Raw genomic sequence first — 12,663 nt, forward strand, 5'->3', positions numbered from 1 at the left:
ATTCCAGATATTGATCTGCTTGACTAAAAAAATATTTAAAATTAAAAATGAAAGAAAAAATAACCAAACAGCGTTACTCAGCCGCGTTACTAGTAAGATGAGTAGTTAAGCGACAGAGTGCATCCGTTCGTCAGCTGTGGTTGCATTTATTGATCACGACTCAATTCAATTCATTAACCATTATACGCATTTAAGTTTAAAATTATTATTTTTTTTAAAGCAGTGCTTTGAATAAGACAATTTTTCCTATTCTGCTAGAAGTCGAATAAAACAATAGTTACTGTTAAGAAATAGTCACCACAAATAGATAGGTCATGTCCAAAGTTTTTTTGGTACATATGTAATAAAAAAAGACAAGAATAAATAATATAATAACATCAAAAAATCACAAAAAAGTGAGGGAGTGGCAGTTTTGAGGAGATTGTAGGCCTTAGAGCGTGCGCGGCCTTGCGTCACAAAATATGCATACTTGGTCTCAACTTTCAAGCCCTTTCAGTTCCCGAGATCTCGACCTTCATATCGACACATCTAATGATCCTGATCAAAAATTCCAATGCAGGCTCCCTTTAATCGATTTTTAACTAATCTGTTGAAGCTTTTATTCTAACATAGCCAATGGACCATAATGGGATCAACTCTCGATCCGTTCGTCGTGACTCATCGCTCTTCACTCTCCCACCTCTAGAATCTGGAGCGTATCATGCGCAATTGTCCGCTGACTTCCTCTGCTGCCGCCCATTACAGAGGGTATGGGTGTGTTGGTTAGGGGGTGGTGTGCACTAGTTGTGGAAGTGTGAGTGTGAGAGAGAGCGGGGGTCTGGTTGCAACAACAATTTTCGCCACGGCTCAGTGCTTTAGGCGATTTCCTCTTCTCACCCGACATCTCTCTTCCACAACGAACGAGCTGTAAGGCTGTAAGTTGCATGCGCCCCTCTCGCATTCCCATTTGCATGAGGCAATGTTTGTGTGCCGCGATTGTAAAATTGTTCGTTTTTCTAAGGTTCAGTCTCAGAGTTGAAGGTCAGTTGATGGTTTATGTCATTCAACTTGCTGTCGGCTTTTGCAGTTGTAGATGTACATAGTTGTTGTTTTCAGCGTTTTCGTCACCGCTGCGCTAGCATTTTGTATCGTTGCCTCTTGCATGCTCGCCGTTCGCGTGTTGTGCCATTCCGTGGAGACTTTGATGCCGCCCATTGACCACGCTACACCGCCTGCCCCTTCTCAGTCCCCGGAAGTGTGGGTGTAGAAGGGGATGACAGCACTTACAGGGTCGTATGCTCTTTATTGGATTCCCCTGGCTAATAGGTTCAATATACGATTATTGCAAATTAGCTTTGGTGTATAGCTTTTGTGAGGTTATGTTGATGGAATCGACTTTAGAGAGAATTCTCTTTCCCTCCTGACATTTGGATATCTTCTGCTTCAGCCTTTAAAACCAACAATAGTATCCAAATTCTCACGGTAAATAGGAACAGCACGAAGTCCGCATAGCTTTTCCTCTTACAAATGTAATTCGAGAGTGGATACAACTTAATATAAAATTCCATTGAATAATTACACCTAAGCATTAAAACCAAAAGTCATATAGCAGCGACGAAAGAAGGGGGGAAATCAACAAAAAAAAAAGTGTGTTACAAAGTCACAGGCGCAAAATGAAACCAGAAAAACAGCAACAAATACAAATCTCAGCAGCGCAGCGCCAGCAAGTAGAGCTAAAAAGCCACACTGCAAAGAAGCAGAGAATGGCAGCAGCAACAACAAGTCGCACTATGCCTATGAGCCCAACACTAAAACCAGTTTCCAGTACCTTAAAAGAACCACTCTCTGGCCCAAAGCCAACAAGAGTACGTCTGTTTGGGCAAGTGCGCGCACAGTGGTACAAACTAAATGTATGTCCGGATGAACGCTTTTTAGTTGGCAAGGGAGTCGGAGATTGTCCAGCTAAATATCAAAATTCTTTTGCTTATTTTTTTAATAAGGAATGTATATCTGACATGTACTTACTTGCTTACCATCAGCTTGACTTATATATGTATGACCAACAAGGTTTAATTACAAGTTGATTAATAATTTATCTTAATTTTGTTGATACTTTGTTAAGTTGAAATGTTTAGCTTACCTGTACTGATGCGCCGCCTATCACAAGCTTAAACTTTAAAATACCCAACTTAACTTCGCCAGCTGTATATGTACGCACAAGTATTTATCCATTTTAGTGTTCGATGTCTAGTCGATTTCACAAACTTACAGACGGATAAGACGCGGCCGATTTGACTTCTAAGCCTGCTCGAAACTACATACTTATGTATCTATATGAAAGCCGCTTCGAGATCCGTGAATTATCTTTGATTTTGGTTTATGAAAATGTGTATATTTAACAAATATATTTTCAAAAATAAATTGTAGATTTTTTTTCTCGGAATACGAGTTTTGTATGTAACAAATAGAAAGCAGAGTTTCGGACTCTATAAAATACATGTCCTGATCAGGAATATATTCATAATTAATATAATATATAGTTATCCTTCTATAAAAAGTTTATAAAACCTTCTGAGTCATAAACATCAACCACTGTACGTGAATGCTGCCGCTGTGGCTACTGCAACGAGTTGTTGTTGCTCTGGTCGCTTTAAGCTGCGCGAAAGTTGAGCGAGCTCAGCTTGAGAGTCAAAATAGCCTAGCGCCAAAATACAACAAAATCACAGAAACCAAAAGTCGGGCTCGTGAGCAAAAGGGCGGCATTGCCAAGCCAAAAAAGTCTGAGAAGAGCGCCTGCGCAGCAAAAGCAACAATTACAAGTTGCCAACTGTCTGATTGTCAGTGGGGGGGTGAGATAGCGCTAGAGAGACGGAGAGAGCTTCACCTGACAGCAGCCGCAGAGGCCGAGCAGCGCAGCCGGAGCAGGCGGCAGAGGCGGCGCCGTTGACGTTTCAGTTTCAGAGTTTCTCGAGTAAAACAAAATACATCGCGCGCAGTTGTCGGTGAAAAAATGCAGAAAAATCGAAAATAAACTCGGAGGCCGTGCTAGAAAACGGAAGGCAACGGAAAAGTGCATTCGAGTTTGCTTTGATATCGCTTTTGCGATTCTGTATGTGCTGAAACAAAGCTCCAGTGTTGATATACCGCATTTAAAGAAAACCTTTTGAATGCAATCGAATTTCAAAGCAAAAAAAATTACTTAAGCCAGAAAAACTGTGCCGAGCTGGGTATCCAGTGTTGTTTTTGCTGCTTTTGTGGCGAGAGACACGTCCCCCCTTCCGTTCCCGCCGCGTCCACAAACATTCCATGCAGTTGGCGCTTGTTTACTCGCCAAACGAGAGAGAGACAGAGGGGAGAGTTTTCACGGAGAGAACTAAGAACAGACAAAACAAGCAAAAATGTTTAGGAACCGAAATGAAAAGCAGCTTCTGCACAAAACGTATTACAGCGATTTTGTGCCAATTATAAGTTCATTCAAACTTTTTGCTGAGTCTTGGGTTTTACAATTAAATTGCGCCAACAACTGAAACGTCGAAAAATGCACGTGTCTGGGCGCTGCTAATGCAATTCTTACTCTCTTTTTCCCTCTCTCTCGGCTCTCGGCAGCTTTCTCTCACCCACACTCTTTTTGATTCTCTCTTTTCCTTTCTGTAGCAGATGCACTTGCACTGTGGGGCAAAACTTAATTTATAATACTATTTAAATGTGTTGAATACGCAATGAAAGTTAATGAAATAAAGTTAGCAAGTGTGAAAACTGAATATTTCGGTTCTAAGTAGCAAAAAACAATAAAAGGGAGAAGTTAATGTAAACAATCATTACATCGCATTATTTTGGAGATGAGTTCAGTTTATTTTGAAAAAGTAAAGAAGTAGAGTCTCGTGCACTTTTTGAAACATGTTTGTGGAAATATAAAATAATTAATTCCGAGAACCCATATGGATTTTAATTTTTAAAAATATTAAACCAAACAACAACTTTACCTAACAAGGCGCGCCTGGAACATACAAAAGTCATAAGTCAAATCCAACGTATCTTTTCATTACAACTGTGGATATAAGAAATGTTGTGTGTTGCAAGTGTCACCTAACGATTAACAGGTAATATAAGAATATTGTTATTACAATATAACCATTAGGTAAATTTTAATTTTTATGAACTAGATATCTTTAAGCTATTAATCAAACAAATGTTTAACCTAAAGAGATGAGATTTCAATCAATTTTATCAATTTTTGTGAGGATTTTTCCAAAAAATTTAACTGGTTTCTGCACGCTTCTCAGTACAAGGCTATATTCCAGTTAGTGCAGCTAGGTTCGTTTGTATAAGAAGTTTATAAGTGGAATTGGTTAGAGCTGATTATACTATCACTGTGAACGGTAGTTAACGTAGTGCCGGTATATATGTACATACTTTATTTTATATGTGGTTCAGTTATATGATTCGAGAGAAAAAGCGTTGAAAGGTAATAGGTAAAATTTTAGATAAGTAGAAATAAATTTATAAATACCATTTGAATTATTCATGTCCCTGTAACGTAGCAGGGGAATATCTACATATATACAAGTACATTTCATACTGCCATAGATTCCGAGCCCCTGAAGTTAGGCACTAAAACTTATTTCATAATTCTATGCTCTCTTTCTGAATATCATTTGGTTAAATTATAGTTCAAAAAATGACTCCAAGAGTTTATTTCAATTTTCATCCATTTTTTCGCGGTACTAAGCTTATGCGATCTACTTCTTGTAGATATTGAGCTATAATTAAACAAACATCGTCACATCGAATTTGTGTTCGTTGAACTATTTCCCACTATTTCCCCACTGTGCATTGCTTATTTGTACAGAATGAGACTTTCCGTTTCCGATTGGTAATATATCCGGAAAACATATTTTCGCTGATGTCTGCAATTCTCTATTTTCGTACGCATTAAGAAGGAATATGTAATTTTTTGTAATTGCCGAAACTTGTAATGTATATATTATATTTTATATAGAGTACATTGTCCATTGTTATACTCGACTTCGTTGAAGTATGTAACAGGTAGAAGGAAGCGTTTTGATCTATAAAGTATATATATTCTTGATCAGGATCACCAGCCGAGACGATCTGGCCATATTCGTTCGTATGAATGTCGAGATCCCATAGACACAGTGGAAGTTTGTTTCCAACTTTTTTTTACAAACCGCGCACGTCCACATTTTTGAAAAATATTTTGATTTTTCCTTCTACCTATTACATACTTTTAACGAATCTAGTTACCCTTTAACTCTACGAGTAACGGGTGTAAGTATTAAGGAAAATCTGTGGTTAATACCCAAACTGAAACTCTGCTAATTGATATGCACATAAATTCCAGCCGCTGTGTTCGGCAGCGTTGGGAATTGGAAATGCAGATGAGTTGTGGTCGGCTCGTCAAATTCTCCCGGTGATTTTAGAAAAATACTACCCAAACAGAATTCTTCTGTTTTTTATTCAGCGGAAATGCATCATTTGCAGTGCCTCCCCATCTACCGCCGCATCCCTTTGGCGGTCAGTTGGTCGTCAGCAATGCTTTTGTCGGTCCGATTGTTTACCCACACACACAAGACGGCGTGAGCTAAATCAAGCCGGTCCGAGAAATTAGTGCAAGTGCATGCCAAAAGTAAATCGAAACAAACCAAAAGGCGAATAAACTCTACCGATTGCATAGGAACTAGGGGATGATGTGAAAGAACAGCTGAATACAAACCTGCTGCAGTTTTGTAATAGGAAATGAGTCTGCACAACTCAACTAACTCCAAAATGTTGAGCTCGCTGTTCGGTTAGCTTTTCCACTGCATTCTCTGGACTTTCATTGATAATTTTGATTTGCGTGGTGTTTAATTAAAATTTAATAAATCTTCTCGCAGATACCAGATTTCAGAAGGGTTAAATAAGCATCAACTAAATTGGGTCACAGCGCTCGGTTCTAGTCGGTGTATGACTGCGAAGTTCGGAAGTGCTCCTAGCCATCGTGAAACGACCTTATCAAGGATTCTGGGTCAATATGCTTACGCCATTTTGTCGGCGCCCTGCTTGGGTGCTTTTCGTGTGTGGATTTTAAGAGGGCTTATGCTTAGGGTCGTTCGCTTTGTGGGTGGTACACTTTAGGATTCAATTTTACTTTAAAACAAAGGCGGGGCCTTTACCGAACGCTGAATCCCTGTACTTTAGTTGTGGTTCCCCAGTTCCATATCACACTTAGTGTGCATTAAACTACTGCATTGGTCTCGTGTAACTTCTGGTATTAGACATCGATTCGTGCAATTTATTACCGTATATAAATACTAATATTAATAATAATAAAAAGCAATGCCAAAGGGCAAGAGAAAATTCTATTGGTTATTTAAATTGTTTAAGTTAATTAATTAATTAATTCTTTTAGGGAGCTTATAAGTCAACGATGACAGTGATTTATTGCAATTTATCAGACGAGTATTAAAGTGCATTGCTGATCCTGAAACCCGCCACTTGACGAACGCAGCGCAGTGGCCTCCGTGGCGCAATTGGTTAGCGCGTTCGGCTGTTAACCGAAAGGTTGGTGGTTCGAGTCCACCCGGGGGCGGCATTTTTTAGTTTGGCCGCCCTTTAATATATATACTTTTTTCGCCCCTTAAGTTAGTTCCCACCTTTACACACGTAAAAAATGTATGGTTTTAATCGATATATCGTGAATAGCCTCCGAATATCGTGCCAAAGTTTCAAAAGCTAATTTTTGCTGTTGTGGAAAAGATGCCTTCCGGAAGTGACTGGCGCCAAGCCAGTAAACCCATTTTCATAATCTTTTTAAAGAGCAAAGAATAAAACTTTTTAGAGTATTTTCGACAGCAGTTGCCATGGATTTGAAAGGAACTGTCTTCATATTCCTACAAATCTAATGCAAAACCTTCGGCCTCTAAGTTAATACGATTGTATTTTACATTAAAAAAGCGCAGTATTTTTCGCACCAGTTTACGAAAGTTATTAAGAAAGGCGGTGGGTTCTACATCGATGTTTGTACATCGCGTTTGTATCGATGTCTTCAAAGAATTCTTTTGTTCTTCCGTAATCACAATTATTTGATTTGCAATAATTCATAAATAATTTAAAATTAATATATTAATATTTTATTTATTGCTTTTAAGAATACATATAAACAAAATAAAAAGCCGCCCCCGGGTGGACTCGAACCACCAACCTTTCGGTTAACAGCCGAACGCGCTAACCAATTGCGCCACGGAGGCTATGAAACCTGCATGACATTTTATATTTACTTAGATTCAAAAAGAATACCAATAAGTAAAATTTATCAGTTTTTAAAAACTTTAAGGATTAATAAAAAAAATCTTTGATAAAAGTAGTATTTAAAAAAAAAATATGTTCAATTCCAAAAAAAAAAAACTTAACCTCCAGGATAACTTAAGATTTACTTGTATTAATAATAGAAACTTTTGGCTTGGCTTACCCTTGACATTAGACCAAGAACTTATGTCAGCCTCCGTGGCGCAATTGGTTAGCGCGTTCGGCTGTTAACCGAAAGGTTGGTGGTTCGAGTCCACCCGGGGGCGAAAAACAATTTTTTGATCCAATTTTTACTACTTACTGAATCCACTCTTTTTTTTCAGTTCAGTCGCTGGGGAATTATGTGATTTAAAGCGAATGGGCATCATGAAGGCGTGGCCATGTTGACGACGAGCGGACAACAACAGTCAAAGCAAAAGCGGTCGACCATACCCAGCCACATTTTGCTACAACAACAATTAGCTGCCTCTGCAGGCCCATCTTCCTCAGCCTCTCTACCCACATCATCTTCTGGCGCCCTGACCGTGCATGTGGCCAGTGCGAATGGCTGTGCAAGAGAAACAACTTCTGCAACCGCAGTCAAGGATAAACTAAGGCCGACACCCACAGCAATTAAAATTGAGCCCATGCCGGACGTCATTTCCGCAGGCACGGTAGCTGGAGGATCTAGCGTAGCTACTGTTGTTGCCCCCGCCGCAGCAGCCACATCTTCCAATAAGGCAAATTCTACAGCAGCGCCCTCGACGTCGGCTGCAGCTGCAAATGGTCACTTGGTGCTCGTGCCGAACAAAAGGCCGCGACTTGATGTGTAAGATAACGGGAAAAATGTAATATGCAGCATATTAATAAGTCTATTTTCCATCTACCCGCAGCACCGAGGACTGGATGTCCACTCCTAGTCCAGGCAGCGTGCCCAGCTCTGCGCCGCCACTTTCGCCTTCCCCCGGCTCACAGAACCACAGCTACAACATGTCCAACGGCTATGCATCGCCCATGTCGGCCGGAAGCTACGATCCTTACAGTCCCACCGGCAAAACAGGTGAGTTGTAGTTTTAAACGATTTTCGTGTTCACTGCACTACAAAATGTTTGTAGAAATGGGTTACTTCTTATTTTTATTTTAAATCCTTTTATATACAGAACTCAAATAATCCTAGAAATTGAAAAAAAAAGATATTTAACTTAGATTCTTGATATACAATTTTCTATATGCAATAACATTTTTTTAAATAAAAATGAAGGTTTTGAGAAAATAATAAATAAAATTAAATTGAACATATGAATTTTAAAATTAGACCCCAAATAGCAAAATTAAAAACAATTTGTGTGGCCAAACCAGTGGTTGGTGTCTTCGCTTCGTTGTCTTGCGTTTTGTCCAGAGCGCGCTTTTGCTCCGGCACTTACGTGCTGGTGAGTCCGATTCTTGCAAGCTAGATGGCGCTTTTTAAGCAACACGGTCGTTTTTCTTTGCTAAATTATAACAGTTTGACTACGAGTGCCAAAAATGAAAGGTAGATGGTGCTGTATAGCGGACGTGCGAGCATAGGGAACTCTACTCGTATACTGTAAACTCGATTTGTGCATGGATATTTTTCAGCAATTTATTGACAAGAAGAGGATTATAAGAGGATTTATATCGAGGATTTTTATATTTATTGGGGATTACCAAATATATTTTTGTTTCTTCTTTATTCACAACAAAAAGTTCATAAAGAAATATTTATAATAACAAGAGAGAACGCTACAGTCGACGTCCTCGACTATCAGATACCCGTTACTCAGCTATTGGGTGCGAGCGAACTATTTTGACTTTTTTGTGAGTTTTTGAATTGAGTCGAATTTTCGTTTAATCGGAAGATTTAGGATTCCATTTTGTATCCTGGCAGAATATTTCTTTGAGTATTACAATTTTAATTGCAACGCAGGGAAGAAGTCATATTCGACAAAATAATGGAAATATATTCTTGATCTGCAAAAATGGTAATTTAAGTAAGATTTAGAATTTAATTATATATGCATTTATAAGCTTAAAACAGGAAACATTTATGACGCTGCATTAATGCTATTGGTATAAAACGTGGATCTTGAAGTGGGCTGGCTTGCACTGTTTTCGATTGTTATATATTGTAATCATTGGCGGAGCGAGCTTCCAATTTATTATTATTATTGTTATAATAATTAGACTGTATCTGAATTTAAGTTGTTCATTGTAGCTCAAAAAAGTATGCCTGAGCTGACCGAAATATTTTACTTTGGCCGTTTGTCCTAAAAAAGCATCCGTATTATTGCAGCGCTTTAAATTGAAAATGCAGATTCCTTATAGCAACATTGCATACGCTATTGGATACCTAAATTTTAAATATAGTTAGAGAACTTTGAATGACGCTGGACAAAGGCAATCCAAACAGAAAATTAGGCACGAACGGCACACCGAAAGAAATGAAATACACGCCCCCGCTCACAAAGATACTTTCGAGCACACAGACAACGACACGCAGAGCCATGTAAGTCGAGAACGTGCCTTTCACCTTTCACGTGAAAACGTGGCCAGATTCAAGGTCACGGGCGCTGCAGACAAGCCAAATAAAAGGCCAAAACCCCCAGGACACACAGGACACCCAGCCACCACCGCCCATCACCGAAGCCCCCGATTCGCATCCAGACATGGAGCGAATGTAAGCCTCTAAATTGCCAAAACGCGTCGCAGTCGGGACGAGCCGGCAGAGAAAATCGGTGGTCGGTGGTCGGAGGTAGGCGGTAGGCGGTAGGCGGTAGGCGTTAGACGGCCAACTGACAATGGCAATAAAGTTGAAAGTTGAAGGTCGCCAGACGATGACTACACACGCCCACACGCGCTGCGACGGCGACGGCCACGTCGACGTCGTTCTTTGCCACTAAATGCTCGGCGTCGTAAACACTTCTGGCGGAAGGAGGGCGCGGGGGAATCGACTCTTTGAGGCTAAACACCCACAAGTCCCCTCGCCGCCAGACGCAGACGCAGACGCAGACGCAGGCACAAGCCAACGGCCTCCAGCCTCCATGTTGGTCCTAGAGGCTCCTTTGGTTTGCGACTTGGTTTTACGACTCCTAAAATAAAATGGCCACTGTCGGCGCAAAAATAATCGATCCTTCAGCCACTTCCCCTCGAAGGCCCCGAATTGTGCGTGCGCCGAACTTCTCCCGCTTTCACTCTGCTCACTCCAAGTTGGGGATATGTCTGGCGGTGCGCGGGCTGCGGCGACCCAAAAATCAACCAGCAAAAGGGGGCTGGGTTGGGTTTGGGTTGGAGGAGTGTGCGTAATGAAATCATGCCAAGGCTGTTGCCGGTCGTTGTGAGGACACACCGAGCAGACATAACCCTGCTCCTGTCCTCTGCGTGGCTCTGTCTATGGAGTCCGCTATTTTTCTTGGCCATTTCACTTTCGACTGCTTCTCATTTCTGCTTTCGTGGATTGGTTGATGCTGGACGTGTGCAATGCGGCGTATGCGCAATTCCACAAACAATACCTCAAGGAAAACCCGATTTGGGTACGCTTGATTGCAGGACGCTTTTCCATCGTTTTCGTGTTAGTTTTTCTCTTTTTTTGCCTCTCAAGAATGCTGTTGAACATAGTAAACGTTTGGTTTCTGTAGAATTTTTGAAGTTCAATGAAGGCATATATGTAGTTCAATATTAAGGTGATCAAAAACATCAGACGAAATACAAGTTATACCGCTCACAAAGATATTGTCCTCGCTGGATCCTTTCTTAAGTTTCAGCAACTCTAGGCTCTGCCCAATAACTGAAATTAGCATAAAAGGCGCTGGCTGCAGGCAATTCCAGCGAAACTCCAGCCAAGCCACATGGAATCAAATCGATCACATCGATTGAGCACTGCATGCAATTAGCTTGCCTAATGTCTAGACGGCCCAGCCCAGAACCATGCCCAGTTTAACCAGAACTCAGCTTAATCTGTGCAGGACACGCAATGCCGCGGGCAGGACGAAGAAGAGAGGTAAGCTCCTCAAGGCTTCCAGCAATGATTTTTCAATCATGCGCCCGAAACATGATAGCCGTTGCCAGTGCCAGTCTGGCTCGGTGTCTGGACTCTTGGAAGAACTGGTTTCGGCCAGTTGCCGCTCCCCCCGTGCTTGCATTTCCTGATTATGCTCGTACCTTAGAATTTGTGGCTTGACCAAAAGCGATCCTTCGCCTCTTCAAATTTGTCGCTGCGGTTCTGGCTCGTCTTGCTTTGGCAGTGGCTGTTCAAGGTCTTCGCGTCTGCGCTGGGCTTGAAGCGGAAAGACAGCAGATGCTTTTTTTGCCAGTCAGCAGGTACACTTGCTTGCCATTGTCCAAAAGTAAAGGAGTACAAAAAACCCACGGCTCCTGGCTTAGTGTGTCAAATGGTCTGCAGGGTAGCTAAAACGCAGCGGTCGGCAAAGGAGCGGTCGAGGGGTCGAGGGGTCGGGGGGTCGGAGGGTCGGACGGTCCGGCGGACTTGGCATCGGACCAAGACCAAAGGTTCTGCTCTGCTATTGTGTTTGGGCTCGGCACATGTCTGAGGTTCTCTCTTCCACTCTTCTCTTCATTCCGTACATGGCTTCTATATATAGTTTGACCTTGATCTTGAATGTATGTATTTGTATACATATATGTATGTACATGCGCGCACGTATTTCACGTTTGGGGAGGAAGACCCGCAATGGGTAGCTGCAACAGCGGGAGGGCGGGGAAGCGCACAGTCGAGTGTGGTAGTACAGGGTGCTCCAAAAATGCAAACAGTTCCTTACATTGATCAAATGAAACGAAGCTTTAGATTGCATTTGGTTTTTGGCACTTGACTGTTGGGTAAAAAAAACACTTCAAAACTTTAATTTTCCATAAAAAAATGTACTGACAAAAATAAAAGTGGTACACCCTACTATAAATTAAAATTGTGGCTCCAATCCGCATTTAAAAGTCCTAGCAACGTCTGCTTTGAGTCCTTGAAATTTGTTTCGTTAATGTCATTGATATTAATTACCAAAGAAAGGAAGCTCTGAAGAAAATAGAATGTATCTAAAAGCTGCAGGAAATACAGTTAGCTTTACAAGATAGCTGCGTCCTTCGAGTTTCCGTGCGCTGTATACATTTGCTGCCAGGACTTTCTAGGCACCCTGTGTTAACCCAGTGCGCCTTTAACCCAATTAACTTTCCAACTGCAGCCAGCGCCGTCGAAGGGTTAAAAACGAATTTAAAACCCGCTGCCAGCGTTACCTAATATTTCTGCACGCTGTTCTTGGTGCTCCTTGGTGCGTGTGTGTGTGTGTGCGTGTGTGTGTGTGTTTCCGATACGTGGAAGCGTAAATAGGCCAAATGCCATTAGCACAGGAGCCTCGTGCGACGCAGTCGATTCCA

At 41.3% G+C, this 12,663-nt stretch overlaps 1 protein-coding gene and 3 non-coding genes across 8 annotated transcripts in view; 3 read left to right on the plus strand and 1 right to left on the minus strand.

Moving 5' to 3' along the window:
* The window catches only part of LOC6540885 (ecdysone receptor), a 75,553-nt gene that overhangs the window by 10,227 nt on the left and 52,663 nt on the right, over positions 1-12,663 (plus strand). For 2 of the 5 annotated variants that reach the window (XM_026979154.1, XM_001970742.3), the window contains exons 2-3: positions 7,608-8,092; positions 8,157-8,323. In XM_026979154.1, the coding sequence (XP_026834955.1) occupies positions 7,665-8,092; positions 8,157-8,323 (595 nt within the window). In that variant the 5' untranslated portion in view covers positions 7,608-7,664. Of the gene's footprint in view, positions 1-2,801; positions 3,089-3,633; positions 4,080-7,607; positions 8,093-8,156; positions 8,324-12,663 lie in introns of those variants that run through there. The other 3 variants (XM_026979152.1, XM_026979153.1, XM_026979155.1) reach the window with 3 other exon arrangements.
* On the plus strand, positions 6,495-6,568 carry Trnan-guu. The gene has a single exon. It is a non-coding gene; the product is annotated as a tRNA-Asn (tRNA).
* Positions 7,153-7,226, minus strand: Trnan-guu. The gene has a single exon. It is a non-coding gene; the product is annotated as a tRNA-Asn (tRNA).
* On the plus strand, positions 7,477-7,550 carry Trnan-guu. Its single transcript has one exon. It is a non-coding gene; the product is annotated as a tRNA-Asn (tRNA).

The sequence above is a fragment of the Drosophila erecta genome, unplaced genomic scaffold (assembly GCF_003286155.1).
Source record: "Drosophila erecta strain 14021-0224.00,06,07 unplaced genomic scaffold, DereRS2 tig00000055-arrow-pilon, whole genome shotgun sequence".
NCBI lineage: Eukaryota > Metazoa > Arthropoda > Insecta > Diptera > Drosophilidae > Drosophila > Drosophila erecta.